The 23,245-nt window shown below is 51.1% G+C and overlaps 1 protein-coding gene across 2 annotated transcripts; it reads right to left on the reverse strand.

The window, feature by feature from the left end:
* Nucleotides 1-2,337: 2,337 nt before the first annotated feature.
* Nucleotides 2,338-21,420, reverse strand: LOC128825897 (multidrug and toxin extrusion protein 2-like). 2 transcript variants are annotated; one of them, XM_054008784.1, is made up of 17 exons: nucleotides 21,092-21,408; nucleotides 16,922-17,023; nucleotides 16,404-16,472; nucleotides 15,418-15,566; nucleotides 14,734-14,776; nucleotides 13,713-13,757; nucleotides 12,966-13,063; nucleotides 12,270-12,367; nucleotides 11,705-11,818; nucleotides 11,373-11,440; nucleotides 10,590-10,698; nucleotides 7,656-7,731; nucleotides 7,158-7,227; nucleotides 6,280-6,412; nucleotides 5,444-5,538; nucleotides 3,920-4,001; nucleotides 2,338-3,030 (listed from the first exon to the last, which is right to left on the reverse strand). In XM_054008784.1, exons 1-17 carry the CDS (start codon nucleotides 21,236-21,238, stop codon nucleotides 2,786-2,788), a joined length of 1,743 nt encoding a protein of 580 aa, XP_053864759.1. In that variant the 5' UTR covers nucleotides 21,239-21,408; the 3' UTR covers nucleotides 2,338-2,785. The 2 variants fall into 2 exon arrangements, 1 of the variants encoding a protein (XP_053864759.1); XR_008442751.1 differs by lacking the exons at nucleotides 2,338-3,030; nucleotides 3,920-4,001 and adding an exon at nucleotides 5,801-5,998 and having other exon boundaries at nucleotides 5,452-5,538; nucleotides 21,092-21,420.
* Nucleotides 21,421-23,245: the final 1,825 nt, after the last annotated feature.

The following is a 23,245-nucleotide window of genomic DNA, read 5'->3' on the forward strand; positions in this document are numbered from 1 at the left end:
AGTGGAGCCAGACTGCTGCACAGGCATAGCCAGGACTCTGGGTTTGGTTTGGTTTTTTTTACCACCACGCCATCTAGAGCTGTGCAGAATAGAATTAGAGGGGCCGGGGGTAACAATGCTGGAGTCCTGTCTACACTGCAGCTTCCACTGGTACTGAACTGTGGCACGGGTAAGCAGTGTAGCCAGTGCAACTTACACATCCTCTGGTGCCACTGAGAGAAGGCACACGCTTTCTGCCATGCTGTTACTGCTAGGGTCTGACTCCATTGCAATCAGTGACAAAGCACCCAGTGACTTCAATGGATGCAGGATTAGGCCCTTCAAGAGCTGCCCGCCTATTATTTTGGTTGGCTGAGGCTTTCACCTGATCCCTTCCAGTGACGGTTGTGCTGTCCTCTTTATAGAGTCTCGGGGTTGCTCCCCAAGTCACCTGGCTCCTAACTTTGGATTAGTCTATCTGCAGTTGGGACACAGCCCCACACCGAGATCTCTGCTCCTCTCTAACATTGCTTGATTCAGTTCCAAGCTTGCTCACTCCTGCTGAAGGAAACCGTTGTTGCCTTTTAGCCTAGCTGTGTTAATGAAAAACCAAGGCTGGGGGAAGCAGGTCAGAGGTGATGCTGGTCCTATAGCTTGTAAATCTGGCCTCCCCCCATGTTCACAGGGTCAGTGCTGGGGATTTCATTCAATGTATAAGCCATTGTACCCTTATACGGCCTTGCTTTGTTCTTTTGCTTTCCCTGCTAGCTGCATTTCTACCTCCGGCCTTCACCTGGTGAATTGAACATTAATTTGGCATCTGATTTCTCTCTGCGTGAAAGGCTTTGCCTTCTGGAACTTTCTGCATTCAAACAGACTCAGCCTCTGCCACTTTCTTTCCCCCCGTCCTGTGTTAGGATTGCCCTTTATTCCCTAACATCATTTGTATTCTGGTCATTCTCACAGTGACCTTTGCTACAGGTTACTCATCCATAGACATTTCTTACTACACAAGTCTGTGCCAGGTACTGGGAGTCCAACTCCCTGTTCCTGCACTGTGGGGCGAACGACTGCAGTGATTCAAAGCGTCTCAGTGCATGAATCACATGCAAGCAGAATTCAGAGCTGACCCCTGCACTACAGTGCAGAGAGGGGCAGGTATTTCTACTACTGTCCCATCTGTCCCTAGGCTGAACAGGGGGAGATGGAACAGCAGTTAGTGTGTCTGCACCCATCTCCAGGAGGGCTATGTTACTCATTGTAGATAGCTCAGTGGTTTGAGCAGTGGCCTGCTAAACTCAGGGTTGTGAGTTCAGTCCTTGAGGGGGCTTTTTAGGAATCTGGGGCAAAAATCTGTCTGGGGATTGGTCCTGCTTTGAGCAGGGGGTTGGACTAGATGACCTCCGGAGGTCCCTTCCAACCCTGATATTCTATGATTCAATTGTTCTGAGTTTAGACTAGATCGAAGATTGACCTGGACGAAGAAGCTGGGAGTTCAGATTAGGTGACGGGGTTTTGTGGATCTCATCTGCTCAAGACTTAGTAAAGGATTTCTTAACCAGCCGTCACTGTAATTCATTAAACCCTCACACTCACTGGAGGGAGCCGGAGAAGAATCCCAGCACGGCGTCACACACATGGACCCGGTTGCAACCATGTGCCACTTCTGTAGTAAGCCAGCTAAGCAACGGTAGCCAAGGGCAGTTCAAGACCTATTGCTAACACGTGCGCATGGCTCAGTGATGGGGATGCAGCGGCTTAAGGGGAGAGATGTTGGTTTCAGGATGAGCCAGTTTGTTGGAATGGGACTCAGTCTAACGAACTGGAGACCGTTGTATTCGTTTCAATACCAGTTAGCGATGATAGAGCAGGTTGTGCTGCGTGCGTCGCTCTGGCTTGAAAATCCAGAAGAAAAGTGGGTTGCTAGTAATGTGTCCATTGGGGTGCATAGCACCAAATGCATAGTTACGAGATCCAGCCATACATTTTCCGGATGATACTTTTCTTGGATCATGCTGGGGTGACTAGAAACTAGTAACATCAGGACAATCTGGAAGCAACCCCTGAGATCAATGAAACAACTGAATGTTTATGCATAAAAATGTACTGCATCAAAATGCTGGATTCCAAAAGGGTGAAAGAAGATTTCTTTACGCAACATGCCTGGTGAACGCTAGAGAATGCCACACAAAGTGCGTGTGTCAGTTTGCTCCAGCCATTGCTGGGTGATTCTATAAACGCTTTCCAACAAAGGAACACTTACCCTCCGTTTGCTTTGTGTTGCATTACAGGAGAGTCCCAGATCAAGTTCTGAAATGTAAAAAGTGCTCTAGTATAACATGGGAGGCACACAGCACATTCAGGGAAAACTCTGTATTTTGACCAAGCAGTGGAACATAAAAGACATGAACAAATACTCCTCAGGCTCAGGAAACAGTGAACCATTGGTAACGTTTGAGCGTCTGTCAGTGCATCAGTACCCATTCTCTGCAAGTGTTGTACAATCTGTCCATCAGCCGCGATGGGGACTTGCCCTACTGGCTCCGTCATACTGCTGTAGAAGGGATCAGCATAATTCGTGCAATGAATGCATGAGTGCTGGGCCTTCACCCAACCTGTTAAAACAGGAACAATCAGGGGTCCTAAACAGAACACTCTGACTTCACCATAATGCCAAGAGAAGTGGTCCTTGACGTGCTAGCAGAATGGATGAGCATCCTGTTTCACCCCAGCATCACCCTTCTTAGAGCACCCAACCATGGCCTCGTGCCGAAGTCCACTAATCCCAGTCTTCACACTGCTGCGCCTAGCCATTACCGGTCAGGAGCCGGACTACAACCCCCACTAGCAGGACTGCAACGGCCACAGCCAGAGCTAGCCCGCGACGGCAGATCAGCTCCTTCCCAGACAAGACGTTCTCTCCTGGAGAGATGGAGCCTGGTGCAGAGTCCTCCTGCCGGATGAGCTGGCGATCTGGCTGGCTCTCGCTCCTGGAGACAGGATCAGGCAAAACCACCACATTCTGGATGGCCGTTTCAACTGTGAAATACTCTGTGGGGCAGATAAATTAGGTTACACGTGGGAGGTTGGAACAGGCAGGGTCTGAGCTGGAAAACAAGCTGCAGAGCTTGAAAGCCAGTGGTTCCCAGCCACTCGCCCCATGGCTGGGACAGGCACTGGTGACAGATCGTCCTAACCCTCCTTTCCTTACCTGGATGAGCCTGGCCTTCGTTTGTCTGCTTTGAGAGAGAGCGGTGTTAGGAGCAGCAGCCGTTGGAGCGCTACTCCAGATGAGGCCATGCAAAACTGAATGGGAAGCAGTGGGCGAGGGCTGGCTGACATAACAGAGGTCTGATTCAGTCCCAGCTGGCGTAGGTGGGAGCCACGCTCGGGATCAGGCCCTCTGTATGCCAGGCTAGGTCCCGTCCCTGCCAAAGGCTAGAGCTGCAGCTCTCAATCTCTGTCTTCCCGCCAGGCGAAGGGCCTTGTTAGGCACTGTATGCCTGGAGACCACCACTTAGGGTGGGAGGGACATGTGTGAGCAAGACCATGCTCACACACAGAGGTATTGCTGCTAGTCTGCTACGAGACCATGAAGCTCGGATATCAGTGGGGCCCTGCCCTGCCCCGTTCCAGGGGAAACCCACCCCCATGCACAGGGTCCATCCCCAATCTGCTGCACTGCTCAAGCTCCCACAGTCCACCCGCTGAATAGCATCGGGCCACAGGGTATGTTACTTTGGCACTTAACCCCACACGTGCCTTATGCAAAACCGGGCTCTTCCTGGCTGTGCAGAGGGGCTGGCTCCATGGAATGTGGCAATAGAAGGCACAGAGCCTCTCTGTATTACAGGCATTACTGGCACGTCCTGTTGGCATTAGCTCAGGGGCATCAGAGAACTGCAGCCCCCTCCCCAAGTCCCAGCCTCCAGCCACGTACCTGAATCGCCTGTTTCATCAGCTCCAGCAAGACTGGAGGACACTGCTACCGGCTGCTCTTTGAGCCCTGCTCGGATTTGAGCCTAAGATAATAAAAAGAGCGAGGTCAGAATCGCCATGGACCCTGTACAGACAACAGTGCAACCAGCCAGGGACACACGGCAGGATGAACATACCACCAAAAACCCTACCACCATCAAGCCCGACACTAAACATGGTGTTCGCTGTGGGCAGAGGACGAGGGAACAAACCACACATGACCGAGGTTTAATCATGTTGCCTAATGCACTCAGCTACTCCAGGGATGAGGCAGGAGAAGAGACGGTACAGAACAGGATTGAAAGTTGCCAGAAGAGCAGAAGGGCTTGTTGCGCCGAGAACTGCCCATCCTGTTGATGTTGCAATGGAGACAGTTAAATATTCCACGTGGTTTAGATGTTCTCTAGAACTAGGAGTCTAATTGCACCTTTCCGAAGACAGCAGCTCAATGGCAGAGTCACTTTACCTCTGACTCTCCATTTCCCATCAATAAAATGGGGTTAATGTGGACAATAAAAGAGTTGGGAAGCTTAAGTCATTGAAGCTCCCTTCATCCGAGGCCCTTCACATTTGAAAAGTACTTTGAAGTCCCTGAAAGGAAAGCCCTAGAGATGAGCTGGTAAGAGGAGGAATCACGGGGAATCTTTCCTCTAGTTTCCTATACACAGGAGAAGATCTCCAATCCCAGGAGAGACTTTCAGTGCAGACACAGGCAAATACTGCAAGCCCAGAGAGCTGCAATGGAAAGCAGGGATCACTTCTTAAACTCTTTCAGCCCCACAACGGCCCCCTAGGCAACTAGAGCCACAGCACAGGATGCAGTGGAAGACTCCACAGAAACAATACTGACAGGGGCCCAAGGGGAGAACTTGGACGCATCTTAGACACCCTGTCCTGATAGCGTGATCTAAAGCGAAATGGCTCTTCGGTTGGGTGTCTTGTGATCCTTCCAGCTGGCAGGCGACTACTCAGGTAAGCTAATAACGTTATACACACACTCCCACCCAGCTCCACTGATCCTGGAGAGAGCCAGCCTTTTGTTATTCAGGTGTCCTTCCAACCCCTCAGACTCTCCTGAACTGCCTCCAAGACCACAAGGCCATTACTTCTAATGGGACAATCCTTCAGGCTGGAGACTGTTCTGCAGGGAATAATCCTGCCCTGCCCCAGAGCTAGGCTAGACAGGATCCAAGCCAACCTGCCCAGCTCGGATTTCTAGGTCTTCAGCTGGAACATGGGAATTCCATGATCAACAAGTGACTCTGAACCCAGGACCCTTCTGCTGCCTCCTTTTCAGGTTTATAACCAGTGAACTGCAGGCGTTCACCCCCCAGCAATCCTGCCGGGAAGCAGTTCTTGAACCACAGAACCAGAGGGACAGATTGTGCAGTTACACCAGTACAGTACCCTGGAGGTCTGTGATTTGCACTAGTGCAAGATTTGACCCACGGTCTTTGGAAGCAACTAAAGAGAGTGTGAATCTTACCTCCTCTGCAGCTTTCTTCCAGTCCATGCGCAAGACAAAAATCAAGAACGAAAGGGCTTGGAAGAAGATGCAGACGGCCATCCCTATCCAGAGGCCTGGAGCAAAGGGAAATCTAGGTCAGTGGTAGCACTTCCATAGACTTGAATGGGAATCTGCATTTGACTCCACATGTCTAGTTGGTTTCCTAATACTTCAGACCTGATCCCGAGATAGACATGCACAACTTGTAATCAAGGCCAGTATCGTGGAGTCCCATTAGTAAGCCTGGAAGACCTCCTCCTATGTTAACTGGAGGCAATGTTTAGTGCATCTTTTAATCACAGAACAGACACTGTGCTGAGTTCTCGTCCTGCTTACCTGGGTTAGCTCCATAAAGTTGAATTTGTGTTACTAAGTCAACACACAAATACAACTCGATTTCTTTGGAGTTGAACTCCAGTTTTCTGAAGGCAATGGAGAAGAACTTGGCTCAGTGTCCGTTCCTTTCAAATTGCTGGTCCCAAGACACGACACAAATGCTGGAGTCGGAGGGAGGCTTCCATCCCTTGGAGGCCCCTGCAGAAAGCAGCTGCTTAGCCGAGCCCAGACTCAGTCATATGCGCAAGTCCCATTGCGGTCATTAGAACTGAAACATGTGTTGCAGAGCTGGGGCCCTGGGGAGGTTAAACCTGGGAGCAGACGTGTACAGCTAGTGGACCCAGCTCTCCGCACGTCGCAGCCACCGGCAAGACTCCTACAGACTTCAACAGGTGCAGGACTGAGCCCAATATAAGCAGTGACAGTCAATTGAACTAGTCAGGATATTCAGCCTCGCTCAGCGCCAGCCACACACGTACCTAGTACCCCGAGCTTGGCAGCGAACATCAGCGAGATTCCAATGGGGAAGCCGATGACGTAATACCCGATGGCATTGGCGATGGCGCCGATCTTCTGTTTCCCGGTCCCTCCCAGCACGCCGCCGCACGTAGCCTATGGAAACATGCACGAGTCAGAGCCATGTTTGCTGGCCTCTGGCATGTAGTGGGAACCTGATGGACCCGGGGGGAGAGGGGAGCTTGGTAGCTATTAATAAGGCAATACTGTAGCGTGAACCCACAGAGCCGAGAGGGGCTGACGTCCCATTTCACAAATTTCCCTCCAACGAGGAGATTGTATATAAAGATTCCTGCCTGAGCTAGTATCAAAAGCAGCGGATCAGTGCACATACCAAGAGGTGTAGCAGCTGGTACACCTGTCCTTGAGAGTGTCCTGGATCTGCTATTCTGTATGCAGCAGTGGGCCCCCCAATGTTTCCATGGGGTGGAGAACTGGTGGGTGCGAAAAGATCTGAAAGTACCACATCAATGGCCGTACCTTGGTGCTATCGGGAGCTCGTGTGTGCTCAGCACCTCCCAAAATCAGGCCATGTGTTTGGGTGTCTAAATAGGAATCAAAGCACTAGCGTAAGTCGTCCAAGTTAGGCAACTTTGACTCCAGATTTTGAAACCTTTAGGTGGCAGGAGCTGGGACGTCCTGATTGTAACAAGTGATGGCTACAAGCACCCTGGGGTTTAAAGTGCCCCATGATGCCACAGGCTGCTGCTTTCAGATGCAGCTGGAATTTTTTCCCTTTAATTTTAGCAGACTGCAGGGAAGCGTCAAAGGACGCAAGACAATAGAAAATGCCAGCCAGTTCCAATCAAGAGTATGTAGCTTGGTGCACTAAAATACTCACTGCTATTGCATCAAGCAAGTGGAAGGGAGCAAATATCAGCATCACCTTCGACACCAAGGTAATAATCTCTCTGTTGGGAGAAAGATGTAATGATCAGTCTGGAGCGTGATATAAGCAGCATGGCTGAACACAGGGCAGGAAGCAAGGAACTCCTGGTTTCTAATCCTAGCTCGGACACCGGCTCGCCACCACTTATGGACAAAGTCACCAAGAGCCTGATCCAAAGCCCAACAACAATCAGTGGGACTCTTTCTACGGCCTTTAGGTCAGGCTGAGTTAGTGGTGCTGTAGTGTTTCACACTGGAACCCATGCTACCCAATGGCTTCCTGTGCTGGGGAGATTCTCTGAGGAGTGGGCTTGCTAGATCTAGGATAACACGCCCCATCCTCAACTGGCTGCTTCTCAGTCTGTCCCTCATACTCAGCAACTGGAAAACAACAGTTCCAGAAAAGCCCTTTAAGTTAAATAATCGTCTTTGATGGAATCAGATTACCCACTTGTCGCTGGTGAAGATATAGCCCACTACGTCCTTCAAGGATCCCAGTAGGGCACCGACCACCACGGCAAACACTCCTGGAAGACAGTCAAGCAACAGCGAATTTGATCAAGATGGGTGCCACGTTGTTCTCCTTTCCTGGGCTGCTGTTTGGGACCAAGATCTCTGGGCTGTTGGTAACATGTTTGTTCACTGTTTAATACAGTGTAGGCCTGATCTTCCATAGAGGAGCTTAACTGAGCCTTCTTTACTGAGGAGTACAGTCCAAATAAGGCCTGCATGTGACCCACCTTCACAAAGAAATTAAAAAAATAAAAAAGTGACAGTCCCCATTTCCAAGGAATTTGAAGGCTATACTTTAACAGCGACACCCTCTTTTTCCCCCCCCAAAACCCTCAACCCACTGTCAAAACCCCATAAAAAAAAAAATTAGCCTGAAATTTTGTAGGGCTGTCAAGTGACTACATTTTTTAATCACGATTAATTTTTTTAATCCCACTGTTAAGCAATGATAGAATACCATTTAAATAAATATATTTGGACTTTTTCTACATTTTCAAATATACTGATTTCAATTACAACACAGAATACAAAATGTACAGCGCTCACTTTCTATTTATTTTTTATTACAAATATTTGCACTGTAAAAAAACCAAAAGAAATATTCAATTCACCTAGTACAAGTATTGCAGTGCAATCTATCCTGAAAGTTGAACTTACAAATGTAGAATTATGTAAAAAAACTGCATTCAAAAATAAAACAATATAAATTTTAGAGCCTGCAAGTCCACTCAATCCTACTTCGTGTATAGCCAATCGCTAAGACAAACAAGTTTGTTTACATTTGCAGGAGATAATGCTGCCTGCTTCTTGTTCACAGTGTCACCTGAAAGTGAGAACAGGCATTCACATGGCACTGATGTAGCCAGCATCACAAGATATTTTTATTTACATGCCAGATGCGCTAAAGATTCGTATGTCCCTTCATGCTTCGGCCACCAGTCCAGGGGACATGCATCCATGCGGATGACAGGTTCTGCTCAATAACAATCCAAAGTAGTGTGGAGCGACACATGTTCATTTTCATTATCAGAATCAGATGCCGCCAGCAGAAGATTGATTTTCTTTTTTGGTGATTTGGGTTCTGTAGTTTCTGCATCTAAGTGTTACTCTTTTAAGACTTCTGAAAGCATGCTCCACCCCCCCATCCTGATCAGATTTTGGAAGGCACTTCAGATTCTTAAACCTTAGGGTGAGTGCTATCTTTAGAAATCTCACATTGGTACCTTCTTTGTGTTTTGTCAAATCTGCAGTGAAAGTGTTCTTAAAATGAACAACATGTGCTGGGTCATCATCCGAGACTGCTAGAACATGAAATGTATGGCAGAATGCAGGTAAAACAGAGCAGGGGCCATACAATTCTTCCCCAAGGAGTTCAGTCACAAATTTCATACATTATTTTTTTTTAACGAGCATCATCATCATGGAAGCATGTCTTCTGGAATGGTGGCCGAAGCAAGAAGGGGCATATGAATGTTTAGCATATCTGGCATGCAAATACCTTGCAATGCCAGCTACAAAAGTACCATGCAAAGCCTGTTCTCACTTTCTGATGACACTATAAATAAGAAGAGGGCAGCATTATCTCCTGTAAATGTACACAAACTTGTTTGTCTTAGAGATTGGCTGAACAAGACGTAGGACTGAATGGACTTCCAGGCTCTAAAATTTTACACTATTTTGTTTTTGAGTGCAGTTATGTAACAAAAACAAAATCTACATTTGTAAGTTACACTTTCAGGATAAAGAGATTGTACTACAGTACTTGTATGAGGTGAATTGAAAATACTATTTCTTTTATCATTTTTACAGTTCAAATATTTGTAATCAAAAATAATATACACTTTGATTTCAATTACAACACCCAATACAATATATATGAAAATGTAGAAAAACATCCAAAATATTTAATACATTTCAACTGCTATTCTATTGTTTAACAGTGCAATTAAAACTGCGGTTAATCTCGATTAATTTTTTTTTAGTTAATCGCTTGAGTTAACTACGATTAATTGACAGCCCTAAAATTGAGGTTGGACATTAGGAAAATCTTCCTAACTGTCAGGGAAGTTAAGCACTGGAACAAATTGCCTAGAGAAGTTGTGGAATCTCCATCATTGGAGGTTTTTAAGGCAGGTTAGACAAACATCAGTCAGGGATGGTCTAGATAACTTAGTCCTGCCTCTGCCTGTGGGGTAGACTAGATGACCTATCGATGTCTCTTCCAGCCCTACATTTATTTGAGTCACAGCAACATCCAGTACAGGTATAATATCAAGTTTAAAGGGAGACTCTACATGGTAAATTCTCAGAGGTGGGGATTTTAAAGTGCTTAGCACGTATTGTTGATAGATTGGAACAAATGGCTGTAATTTAGGCTTCATTAAAAAAAAAAAACCTGTCTGGGGCAGGGTACAAAACCTAGTATCCGCAGAAATGTTTTTAGGGTCAGATTTTCAAAAGAGTTGAACAATGGCAAATTCCTCCCCCAACCCCTACATGAAACAATCTTGCTGCAGTTTTGCATCCGCCGCCCTTTTGAAAATCTGCCCTTTATTTTTTTGAACAGTGAGAGGATTGTCTCCCATCCCCCTTAATTTAAGAAGTTCTCTTCTATGCTGGAGCACTGCCCCACTGCACAAGCCCTGTGCTGCTGGGTTAGGCCCAGACAGGGGACGTGGCTATGAAGAGAGACCAGTCTAGTTTAATCAGCTGCAAACTGATATTACACAGAGTCACCAATGGTGAAAAGGAAATTAAGCCTTTGTAACAGAGTAGTTAACAGGGAAGGAATTTTTCTCCTCTTGGTGCTGTTCCCTTAAGGGCCACCAGGAAAACCTCACTCCAGCAGGCACTGGAGAGAGAACATGCCCACCTGTGCACAGCAGTGCTGTTATACAGGACTTCTTTGCCTGCTCTGCATTGCCCGCTCCCAAGGCGTTGCCAACTCGGACCGTGGCAGCCACGCTGAAGCCCAGTGGCACCTAAGCACGAGGAAACAGATGAGACCATGTGTTTGTGGTTGGAGTCTGTTCGACTATGATCATGACAGGACGCCAATGGCTGGCAGAGCCTGCAGCAATCTAGCTCTCCCCTTGCAGGAAGGATCGGTACAAACCAGCATAACTTGCACCCTGTCACCTCTTCATACTGTCTATGACCCTCCCAAGCTATCTGTGCCCTGGGGTAAGTACTGCAGCATGCTGGAAAGGCAGCAAGTCCTCACTGATTTGAAGAATTTTCCTGCTGGGTTTAGCATCCATGACTGTTGGAGTAATAGCACAGACATAAGGGAAGTGCAACAGGCAGGGGCTGCGCAAACTTCTTCAATGCACCAATCAGAGGCAGCACCCTCTTATTCCAGACCTGTAGTGCCTCCCATGTCAGTTCTGCCAACGCACCTCAGTCCTGATGTGCATTAAAAAGCCCCTGCCATTCCAGACCTCGGAACCACCCCCCACAAGCCCCGGGTTCGCCAATACATCTGCGCCTCGACAGGCAGCAGCCCCTGCTATGCCAGTCTTCTGCTCCCTGCCAATGGCTCTGCCAACCCTCCTCCGTCTTGCAGTGCCACTTGCTATTCCAGTCTTGGGACCCTCGAGTTCTCGATGCGCCTCGATCCGGACACGAAGCGTGTCTCGCAAGCTCGGGCTCTTACCATGTACGCTGCAGTGAACAGTTCGTAGATTACGGACTGTGTTCCCAGCTCCACCATACTGATCAGACCTAGGAAAGAGGCACAGCTTTTGTTTTGCAAACGAGAATGAAAAGAGACCCTCACTCCTGGGGGAAGACATTAATGGGTTGTGATCTGACAGCAGCCGTGGAGGATCAGCCTACCAAACCCAGGACAGGATGACAGGCTGGAGTTGCCTCTGGGGGCATCATGAAGGTCTGCTCAGCCACCTGGGATGGTCCCCAAAACAGCACGAACAGGAGACTCCTGCTAATGTGGGGAAGGGAACAGGCATTCGTAGAAGGCTCTTTCACCTGCAAGAAAGCTCCCAATCTCAAAGGTCCACCACTCGATACACTTCATGAGCATGCCGGGCACGGCCAGCTGAATAAAAGACCCCCAGTCCTGGAGACATTCCCTGGTCCAGCCTGCAACAACAAGCAGGGAGGGATAAGGAAGATGGAGTAACTGCCTCCCTCGGTCCCCGCAGGACGCTGGAGTTGTAATCGCCACAGGCGGCAGCTCAGCATGACCGAGGAGAGCAGCCACGAGCCCCACAGTAGAACTCCACGGGCCCCAGGCCAGCCATTTCTGCAGTCCCATGCATTGGTGTAACGTGCTCAGAGTGATTGAACTCAGGGCCATGCTTAGGCATGAGCCAGAGGCCACAATCCCCCCCACGCTCCACACACTGTGCACGAGTCTCAGATGAAGAGGCTGAGGGGAAATCCTCTGGCAGCAGCTAACACGTTTGCACCTTGAATACAAAATCTACAGGCCTGGCTTCCGGGGCATCAGAAACCAAGGCCAGGCTCCCCTCTGTTCTAACAGCCGCAGGACCAGCCTAGTAACATATAACAGGATGGAGACCTACGCTACCTCCCCAGGTCTTGACGTGTATTTTCTTCCACCACACGTACAGGAAGAGGAGAACAGCCTGGGTGTATTGGGAAACAGTGTTGGACCAGGCAGAGCCCCTGCAGAGAGAGGGTTGAATGGTTACAAGGGGCACATCTATTAAACTGGGGATCATTCCCTTCCCCACCCCTATGTATTTTCTCTGCATGGATTCAAAGAACAGGATAAGCCGGCATTTGATCAGGTTTGAGGCAGGGGCAGGTTTGAGCACACAGCTCTGCTAATGCACTGGGGGCGATATGCAGAACCCACCCGCTGTTCCAGTCCTGGCTCTCTCCAGCCGCAGCTTTCCCAATGCACCTGCATGCTGAGCGGTAGCCCCTAGTTAAACCATAACTCAGCTCAGCAAGGCACTCGCGTGTGCAATCCGGTGACACATCTCGGCAAGCCTGTGTGCCACTGCCCTGGACCGAAGGGACTCGCCTGTGATGAAGTGTAGCATCATGATGGCCTGCTAGGAGCACACAGCCCTCAATAATAGTGATGCCAAACAGGCGTTTCCATTGGCAATCATGGCGGATTCAGTTCTCTACAGGCTGGGTGCACCCACGGACAGAGACCAGCGCTACCAAGTCAGGGAACACCCATGAGAGAACAGGTCTCAGGATCTTTGCTAAAACCCAGCGACCAGGAGTCTCTGGCCCCGTTCATACTCACACTACTCCCAGCTTCAGTGCATACAGGAAGAAGGCGTTCATGGCCACGTTGAGGAGATTGGCTGCAACACCCGTCACGATCTGAGGCAAGATGATTGCCTGGAAGGGAGAGTGAGTGTCTTTGAAAGAGAGTTTCCCAAGTGCCACAGCCGGATCCCCAACTGCTGGGACCAGTTTAGGAACCCAGCAGCCATTTCTAAGTCTAACAGCATCATTTGGGAGGGAATTAAGCCACCTACAGGGCCCCAGGAGGCAGCCAGGCTGATATCTCCTGACCAGACAGAGTTTTCAGCCAGGTCCAGCTGAAGGCAAGATAATGCTGAAGGCGAAGAGGAGACCTGAAGGCAGCAGAACCTGCCATTTGGGAGGCCAACACTGAAATCAACAATTAGTGCACAAAAGTTCCTAAGCAGACGGGGATGGAACTGGGCCTTCCATCACCCGCTCTCTCTCTCTCCACCCCTCAAAGGCCCTGTATTGGACAGACTCATCTCTCCAGCCAACAAGGCCTCAACAGCTCCCTCTAGAGCTCACCAAAGCAGCTCTGTCCTTGAAAGAGGGACAGCGAGTGCCAGAAAACACTGTGCTCCCACCATCGTAGGGGACAAATCCTCTGCCGTGTTTCCCAGGCTGTGCCTCCAGCAGGGAGGGAATGAGCTGTGACCCTCTGCTTTCGCGATGGTCAGAAAGACACATTTCAATCTGTGTCCCACAGTCCAACTAGTTATACAACTAGCAGGAGCCCTACCTGGCTTTGTAAATATCTTGTCTGCAGCTGATACAGAAACGCTGCCTGCAAGACAGAGAGAGTTAGGTTCCATTTCATTAGAGCCACCTTGAGGACATACAGGGCTTCCCACAAATTGCTTTTTACCATAACTTAGTGGGGATCCAGGGATTAGACACCCCACTGTCAGTCCTGGGGCAGGCATGGGTTACAATTAAGGTCACAGACAACAAGATTCCTCTCTTCTTCAGCCACCCCAACTCCCTGTCCAAAGCACTCTGACATGACCAAATACACTGCAGCAGGTCCCTACGCCCTGCTTTGTTTTAACACTTCTAGTTCAGCTGCTCAGCCCTTAATGTTAGCAAAGTTCAGCCATTTGTTTTTCCTTCTCCCCCACACTGGCTCGGTGTCTTGCTCTCCTGCTGTTTGGAGCACTGCCCTTTCCTCAGCTGGGCACCGAACATCTCCTCTCACGCAGGGATGAGGTGATGGTCTCCGAACTACAGAGAGACCTCCTGGGCCTTGCCATTCAGGATGAAGGAACCCAAGAGCCTCAGAGAAAGTGGACAGAGCATGGACTTATGAACAGACTGTGCTCCAAAGCCCCAGAACACATCTAGTAGAACGTGGTACTCAGATGGCCAGGAAGGCACTTTGTCCAACCCAGGCCTGTTCTGACCCCTTGCCATGTGCCTGGCAGCTACTAATGTGTGCAAAATCAAGCAGATTGCAGGTGCCTCTATCGCCCACGGAGACCTCAGGTCCCAGTTATCCTAGGAGATAATTTAATATGCAAAGGTGCTGCCTGCAAAAACTACAGATTCCAGCATGCAACGCTCAGTCTGAGTGACAAGAGGGAAGGTTGCATGGTAGGACCTGCAGTCTCAGGGGGCTGCACCTCTGTATTAAAGATTAAGATAAAGTGGGGCACATTGTCAAAACCCCATAAGTCACACAGGCCTCTCATGTTCTGCGGAGCAGGGAGCACATCCCGTTACCCAGAAAGGTAAAGTGCACAATAACCTTAGCCGCAACTTACGGGAAGGGCTGGGATAAAGATCATCACGTAAATCTGGGTTAACCTGGAAAAACAATGTGATTTCCATCCAGTTAACAGTACAGTAAGAGAAGAACCAAACCTAGCAAGTGTGCACCCAAAATCCCCCTCTGCTTTCTACTATATGTCTTTGCCTGGTAATCCACCAGCAGCCTGGGGCTCCTTGCACACAGGGACAAGTAGGGGACAGACATTATAAGGTAAGTGACTTGGAAAATTGTATGGTGTCTAAACAGGTCTTTCTCTTAATCCAGTGCTGGAGAAGGATGCTGGAGTGAAAGCCCTGGCGACAGCAGTCTTCTCAATGCAGAGAGCAGGTGTAGCAGGGCATCAGCCGTGTAGGTGCTCCTATCCCAGCAAGCTGACTCAGTCATGACCTGGAAGGGACAGAGGGGCATGGAGTCTAAGTGGCTCATTCCACGCTGCTGATCTGCTAAGAAGGGAGGCAAGTCTGGTTCTTTGGCTCCCAGACTGACTAAACAGGGCTTGTGGGGCCTGTCGTCACCACTCAGGGTCTCCTGAAGTCCTGGCGTGGACTCCACAATCACGGAAGGGGCTGCCGACTATGCTGGAGTGGTCGTCAGTATCAACAGGGGAGTCAGAATAGGGGCAGAGCCTGAACTGCTGAGAGGCAGGGACAGGACAGGATTAGATATCACGCTAGACCTGGAGACTTCCGGGTCCTGTCTGAAGAGCAGCAGGATCTGCTCGGTGTTGACGAAGAGAGCCCAGCAGGGGAAGCAGCAAAGCAGCAGGATGAGGGTGCCACGCTGCAAGATGATCCCCACCCGCTTCATGTTCTTACCGCCGTACGTCTGGGGAAGAGAAGTGGTACCAAGAGGTGAGTTATCCGTGGCAAGAGGTGTATGAGGAAATAGGGTTAGATCAGTGGTCCACAAACTTTGTACCTCATTTCACCCCCCTTACCCTTGTCTGTGCTCCCCTCCAGCCCCCCCCCCCCCCCCCCCCCCCCCAGGGCCAGGAGTGGGGCCGTGGCTCCGGGAGGGGAGATGCAGATGGGTAAGGAGGCCAAGGTTTCGGCCACAGCTCGGGCACGGGGCCAGCAGCAAGGGCAACAGCTGGGGCGCAGGGCCGGCAGCCAGGCTGGGTGGCTCTCCCTCCCCGCCCCCTCATGGGGGCTGGCCCGGGCCCCAGCTGCGCCCTCCCGAACGTTCCTTGGTGCCCCACAGATTGGGGACCTCTGGGTTAGATAAATGTGGGGGAGGGGAGGTCATTTAACCGACCTTGCTGCGAGGCAAGACTTTATAAAAAAGGCCTCAGGCTTGTCATCAGGGTCAGAGATGGTCTGTCAGCAGGTCCCAGCAGGGACTGTCAAGAAATTACATATGGGCCAGACCAAGATTCACCAACGCCAATAGGAGTCTCTTAACCTCAAAGGATTTGGATCATCCCCATACGCTGCTAACCCCCTCCATTTGGTGGGGGCAGCCCCCCAGGATCTGCAGCGATGGGGGGAGGAGATGTGCTCTGAGGACCAACCGGGCTGTGAAGCAGCCAAATGGAAGGGTGAGATGATGATTGTCAGTTTTCAACCCTCCTTCCCCCCACATCCCCAGAAGGAAAACCTCTACAGGTGCAAGACACAATCAAAGGGAACAAGTAAACGAGCCGGCCATAGGGCAGTTCCCCACCTGGGACATTAGGGTGTCGCATGCCGATGCTAAGCCAGAGCCAACTGAGATGCCGGTAACATTGATAACCTGGAGATGAGAGCACAAAGAGACAAAGCAACCCATCAGGGAAGGAGAAAGCTCAGGCTGCCAGGCAGGCTCAGAAAAACAGCAGCTGGATTTTTTCCCCCAACTGGATGGAGGTGCAGTGGTGGTTTCAGGGCCTATTTTTTTAGCCTTCCAAACTTGGGTCTAGATAATAGCATATCCTCTTGTTACCAAGGAGAAGCACCACATTTAGTGGAAGGGCTATCTTTAGTTGCAAATCAACACGTTTAATGGTTACTAACTAATGAGAATAAGCCTTTCTTTCAAAAATGAACTACAAAAGTACAATGCAAAACAAGATTGAAATAGATCGTTTTAACCGAGGTTTCCTGCTTGCGGATTTAAATACTGATTACAACTGGTGATTTGAATCACTGTGATCCATCCATCTCACAACTGAAATGTGTAAGGGAAAACAGGGTAATACGTACGGATACAGCAAGCGTCACAGCATCTAGCTCAGCTTTCCCCAGATGGCCACAGAATATGGAGCTGACCACGCTGATCAGGAAGATCAACAACTGGGATAGGAACTGGGGTGGAAAGAAAGGAAGTATAAAAACGAGAAGGAAGCCAGTCAGACATGGGGTTAGGCTGGAACAGCGGGGAGGGTATTTCATAAACTGATGCATTCAAATGAAATACGTTAGAATTAATCCCAGAATCAAGTCAGTTTGATTTTGTCTGTGTGTTAGTGTTACAGTAATACTTAAACCCAGTTTGACGTGTTTGCATGTGTGTCTATACATTACAGTAATACTTAGGCTGTCTTCCTACTGTACTGAGACACAAGCCCTTGTCAGAGGCCTGGTATGAAGCCTAAGGCCTGAACTAAAGTAGTGGTCAAGCTTTAGGCCTCATACCAGGCCTCTGATACAAGAGCTTATGTCTCAGGCTCTCTTCCTACTACACTTAGAAGCCCCAATGGAGACCACAGCTTCACTGTCCTAGGCTCTGCATACACCTTGTAAGAGAGAGTTCCTGACCTAAAGAGCTTACAGTCTGGCAAGACACAGTGACAATTGCAACGGAAGACCCGTCAGGTGCTGCAAGATTTTTAAACCTTACTGTTGCCTGCCCTCCCCCCAGTGGACAGCGTGGATGTTCTAGTCCAGTGGTTCTCAAGCAGGGGTAAGTGGAGGTCTTCCCGGTGGTACATCAACTCATCTAGATATTTGCCTAGTTTTACAACAGACTACACAAAAAGCACGAACAAAGTCAGTGCAAACTAAAATTTCATACAGACAATGACTTGTTTATACTGTTCTATGTACTGTACACTTAAATGTAAGTAAAATATTAATATTTCAATTGATTTATGCTATAATTATATGGTAAAAATTAGAAAGTAAGCAATTTTTCAGTAAGTGTGGTGTGACACTTGTGTATATTTATGTCTGATTTTGTAAGCAAGTAGTTTAAGTGAGGTGAAATTTAAGGGTACACAAGACAAATCAGACTCCTGAAAGTGGTAAAGTAGTCTGGAAAGGTTGGGAACCACTGTTCTAGTCTATCGCCTAGCAGATCTCTCTTCTCTGGGGTTTAAACTCTAAGCTTTGGTTCCAGGAGGTAAATGTATCTACAGAGGAAAGGGCAAAACAGGCAAAAAGATTGCACCAAGTGTTTAAACTTCCCTTATAACTACTCATGAGATTAGTAACTTCTACCTAACCACCATATTGTCCACCCCACGGCTGGAGGGGGCAGCAATACCCTAGTTCTTGGTCTGGAGAGCATGTGATAGGGCTGAAAGATGGAGGACTGTCGCCACACCATTGGCGCCCACTCTCCCCTAGCCCACTGGAAGTCCCTCTGTGAATGCCCAGTGGGGTACAGAATCCAGGCAGAGAGACAGGGCTGAGAGGAAGGGGAAGATTATGACAGGATTATACTCCTGGGCCTTTGTTCGTAAATCTGCAATTTGGAAGCCACCAACCTCCCTTTACCCCATGGGGAGCCTCTGGCAACACAGTACCTGCAAGAGCCAGATCTAGTACAGAAATACAAGGGCTGTTTCTCTGTGAATCTCCCATAATCCACTTGTTTAGGAGGGGGACTTCTCAGCTAGCTCCCCAAGGATGAAACCCCGCCTCACGATGGAAGACTTCCAGCAGGACTCAATGAGTTCAAACTAATAAAGAACCCCAGCCACTCAGTGAGTAATCTCCCTGCCCGGACACATCCCTGCCCTCAGCAGCATCCCAGCCACGTGTCTGGGCAGGAACTCGCTTGAAAATGTACATTTGTTACTTTTGGCTAAATATGGAGCTTGTTTTTAACACAGGCTCTGTGTTTTGCACTTAATTGTTGCAGTGTTTGTGCTCAGAGGGGGCCTAGAATAACTCTGGGAACACAAGTCGGAGAGGCACATGCCACAACAAAAACAAAGGCCAGTGTTCGGAAGTTGTGAAGGCACAGTGTTGGACTCAACTACTGTTTGATACCCCCCTCAGCACTTAGTCTGAAACGTCTCAGAAGACGGTGAATAAGAGAATTGTGCCTCGGTGAAGATTTTCCGTTAATGTCGATTTGCCAGATAAACACAAGAGCCTGCCTCAAGTCACAAGATTCGGGTCTAGGTTTCACACACGCCAAGGTTCAAGGGGGTTTGGATACACAGGGCTGGTTCAGGCCCCATCTCTAATGAAAACAATTTTTTGCTTTCATTACAGCAGGGCCTTGAGTCCTCAGCAGAGGCTGGGAATCCTATTGTATTAAGCATTGTCCAAACATAGTACGAGTCCCAGCCCCAAAGAGATTCCAATCTAAAGAAGACCAGACGGACAAAGGAAGTGTTCTCTCTATTTTACAAACAGGAAAGGAGGCACAAGAGAAAGTAAGGGCCAGACTTTCAGAAAAAACTCAGCACCCACGGTGCTTGAAAATCTCCCTCCGATTGTGGGTGCCAAGCTAAATGACTTGTCTAAGGTCACACAGGAACGTTTGCAGCAGAGTCTGAAATTGAATCCATGTTTCTCAAGCTCTAGTCTAGTGCCAGATTGTCACTTCTCTCTTAAGGCAACATTCTGATCTTCCCTCTCATAACACCTCATCTTCCAACAGCGCCAACGTTGGTCCAAGAACAACATCACGAGAGGATGGAATCCTAGTCACACATTTCTTCTGGGGCAGAAACGACACGGAGAAGGTAGCCTGGGTCAGCACCAAAGAGAGAAAATGGCAGAACAGTGCCCCAGTCCCAAAGGCCAAGGACTTAGGGAGGAGAAGAGGCCCGGGAACCTGAAGGCCTGTTTGGCATCAGCCAGAATGTACCCTCATCTATCTTTGGTTTTTAAGGAAATGCCCACGAGAGATGAAGTGAGGCAACTGACCCCGGGATCCCCTTGAGACAGAACAAAGCAGAACCAACCCAAAGGGTTCTGGGCCATTGATGCTATGAGGAAAGGAGAAACATGTGACTGGCCAAGCTAAAGAAAAGGATACAGAAGGGATAATAAAGGATTTACATCCTTGCCATTACTGTTGTGATGAGGCAAGATGAATCCAAGTAGGACAATTTCCTTGGGAGCCAACTGATGCCGCTTAGCCCCCGGGGTTGGTGATGAAAAACACAAGGAACTTCTTTCCCCACAAGGAGTGATGCTGACCTGGGACCAGGTCTGCGCCTTGTGCATCAATCTGCAGAAAACTAAGCCCTCAATTCTTGGCGGGGTCCAAGAAAGTAACTTGGATGTTCCTTGCACCTGGATCCAAAGGCAACTGTACTAGGCACGAGTCTGATCTTTGGACACTGCTGTAACGCAAACATTGATTTTTTATTTCTTGGTTTGCTAAGGAGCCTTGACCATTGAACTAAATCATGGATCATTTAAGCAGTGATAAGACAGGGCAGTTCTGGCAGACAGCAAGTGATACCAATGTAACAAAAAGAATTTAACCCACAGCCTTTCAAAGGCGAAGATACTTTAATGCATCCGAAGAAGTGGGTTGTAGCCCACGAAAGCTTATGCTGTAATAAATTTGTTAGTCTCTGAGGTGCCACAAGTACTCCTGTTCTTTTTGAGGATACAGACTAACACGGCTGCTACCCTGAAACCATACTTTAATCTGTCAACCCAGTAAAACGGGCCTTTTTAAGGCACGTCAGACTTGCACATTTCTTTGCACTCACGGTTTCTTTTAGGGGGAAATTGGGAGCTTCAGGATCATCTTTCAGCAACTGATTCCCTGTGGCTGTTGCTTCCCTAGTCGCATTTTCTGCCTCCATCACAAGAGGACACATCCTGCTTTACCAGGGAATGCCAAGACAGGCACCGACCGCCAGCAAAACGGGTGAGCTTTCCCTGTCCCGGTTTGGGGGTGACTTTAACCACTGCAGTCCCCCCAACTCCTTGAGGGAGGAAGAACTTAACTAGACCCCAATTTCCCTCAGTTCACCCCACATCAGCTCCACTCTAGCCCCTCGCTCCTTACAGAAATCCCCATCCGGATACCGCCTAACCCCTTCGCCTCTTTCCTGCCCCAGCTCCCCAACTCTTCTAGGGGGACACCCAACCAGACACCCCCCAACCAGCGCCCCCCGGGGCTGCTCAGAGCCGCAGCCCCTGGGCGAGAGCCCCCGCGGCAGGCCGCCTCCTTACCACCGGCCCCCCGATCTTGGCCAGCTCCTGGGTCTCCTGCCAGGCGCCCACGGGCAGGAGGTTGCGGAGCCTCCGCAGGCAGCTTCCCCGCAGCGAGGCGGGCTGGGCTGGGCGCGTCGCGGCGGCGAGGACGGGGACTCCCTCCATAGCCGGGAAGGAGCGAGGTCTGGGCGGCCGTGTTTATATAACTGCAGCCGGGAGCCTCCGCCGCTTTCCCGCCCCCGACAGCGGCACCTCCCTCCCCGCCTCTAGCGCTGACGGAGCCGGGGGTCCCGGCTGGGAGCGGGGTCCCCGGGCCGCGAACCCCACCAGCCCCGGGAGATCCCCCCCCCGGGGGTCCGGCCACGTGGGGAAGGCTCTGCTGCGGGGACCCGCCGGGCCCGACCTGGCCACGTGCGGGAAAGTCCTCCCCCACCCCGGCCTGCAGGCGCCCATCCCAGTTCCCCGGCTCCGGGCAGGCGCCGCCGCCACCAGGGGTCTGTCACTGCACCCCAGCCCCAGAGAGACCCCCGTCCCCCTCGGCTGTCACTGCACCCCAGCCCCAGAGAGACCCCGTCCCCCTCGGCTGTCACTGCACCCCAGCCCCAGAGAGACCCCGTCGCCCTCGGCTGTCACTGCACCCCAACCCCAGAGAGACCCCGTCCTCCTCGGCTGTCACTGCACCCCAACCCCAGAGAGACCCCGTCCCCCTCGGCTGTCACTGCACCCCAACCCCAGAGAGACCCCCGTCCCCCTCGGCTGTCACTGCACCCCAACCCCAGAGAGACCCCCGTCCCCCTCGGCTGTCACTGCACCCCAACCCCAGAGAGACCCCTGTCCCCCTCGGCTGTCACTGCACCCCAACCCCAGAGAGACCCCTGTCCCCCTCGGCTGTCACTGCACCCCAACCCCAGAGAGACCCCGTCCCCCTCGGCTGTCACTGCACCCCAACCCCAGAGAGACCCCCGTCCCCCTCGGCTGTCACTGCACCCCAACCCCAGAGAGACCCCCGTCCCCCTCGGCTGTCACTGCACCCCAGCCCCAGAGAGACCCCCGTCCCCCTCGGCTGTCACTGCACCCCAAGCCCCAGAGAGACCCCGTCCCCCTCGGCTGTCACTGCACCCCAACCCCAGAGAGACCCCGTCCCCCTCGGCTGTCACTGCACCCAAACCCCAGAGAGACCCCGTCCCCCTTGGCTGTCACTGCACCCCAGCCCCAGAGAGACCCCGTCCCCCTTGGCTGTCACTGCACCCCAACCCCAGAGAGACCCCGTCCTCCTCGGCTGTCACTGCACCCCAACCCTAGAGAGACCCCTATCCCCCTCGGCTGTCACTGCACCCCAAGCCTAGACAGACCCCGTCCCCCTCGGCTGTCACTGCACCCCAACCCCAGAGAGACCCCGTCCCCCTCGGCTGTCACTGCACCCCAACCCCAGAGAGACCCCGTCCTCCTCGGCTGTCACTGCACCCCAACCCCAGAGAGACCCCTATCCCCCTCGGCTGTCACTGCACCCCAACCCCAGAGAGACCCCTATCCCCCTCGGCTGTCACTGCACCCCAAGCCTAGAGAGACCCCGCCCCCCTCGGCTGTCACTGCACCCAAACCCCAGAGAGACCCCGTCCCCCTTGGCTGTCACTGCACCCAAACCCCAGAGAGACCCCTATCCCCCTCGGCTGTCACTGCACCCCAAGCCTAGAGAGACCCCGTCCCCCTCGGCTGTCACTGCACCCCAACCCTAGAGAGACCCCTATCCCCCTCGGCTGTCACTGCACCCCAACCCCAGAGAGACCCCTATCCCCCTCGGCTGTCACTGCACCCCAACCCCAGAGAGACCCCGTCCCCCTCGGCTGTCACTGCACCCCAACCCCAGAGAGACCCCGTCCCCCTCGGCTGTCACTGCACCCCAACCCTAGAGAGACCCCGTCCTCCTCGGCTGTCACTGCACCCCAACCCCAGAGAGACCCCGTCCCCCTCGGCTGTCACTGCACCCCAACCCCAGAGAGACCCCGTCCCCCTCGGCTGTCACTGCACCCCAACCCCAGAGAGACCCCGTCCCCCTCGGCTGTCACTGCACCCCAACCCTAGAGAGACCCCCGTCCCCCTCGGCTGTCACTGCACCCCAAGCCCAGAGAGACCCCTGTCCCCCTCGGCTGTCACTGCACCCCACTCCTAGAG

This window comes from Malaclemys terrapin, chromosome 18 (assembly GCF_027887155.1).
Source record: "Malaclemys terrapin pileata isolate rMalTer1 chromosome 18, rMalTer1.hap1, whole genome shotgun sequence".
Classification (NCBI taxonomy): Eukaryota; Metazoa; Chordata; order Testudines; family Emydidae; genus Malaclemys; species Malaclemys terrapin.

Coding starts and splice junctions, on each gene's coding strand:
- LOC128825897 (XM_054008784.1), bottom strand. CDS start 21,238: ATGGAGGGAGTCCCCGTCCTCGCCGCCGCGACGCGCCCAGCCCAGCCC. Junction 10,699..11,372: donor TGTTCACTGCAGCGTACATG/GTAAGAGCCCGA, acceptor CCTCGTGCTTAG/GTGCCACTGGGCTTCAGCGT. Junction 4,002..5,443: donor GGAAGAAAGCTGCAGAGGAG/GTAAGATTCACA, acceptor TTATTATCTTAG/GCTCAAATCCGAGCAGGGCT.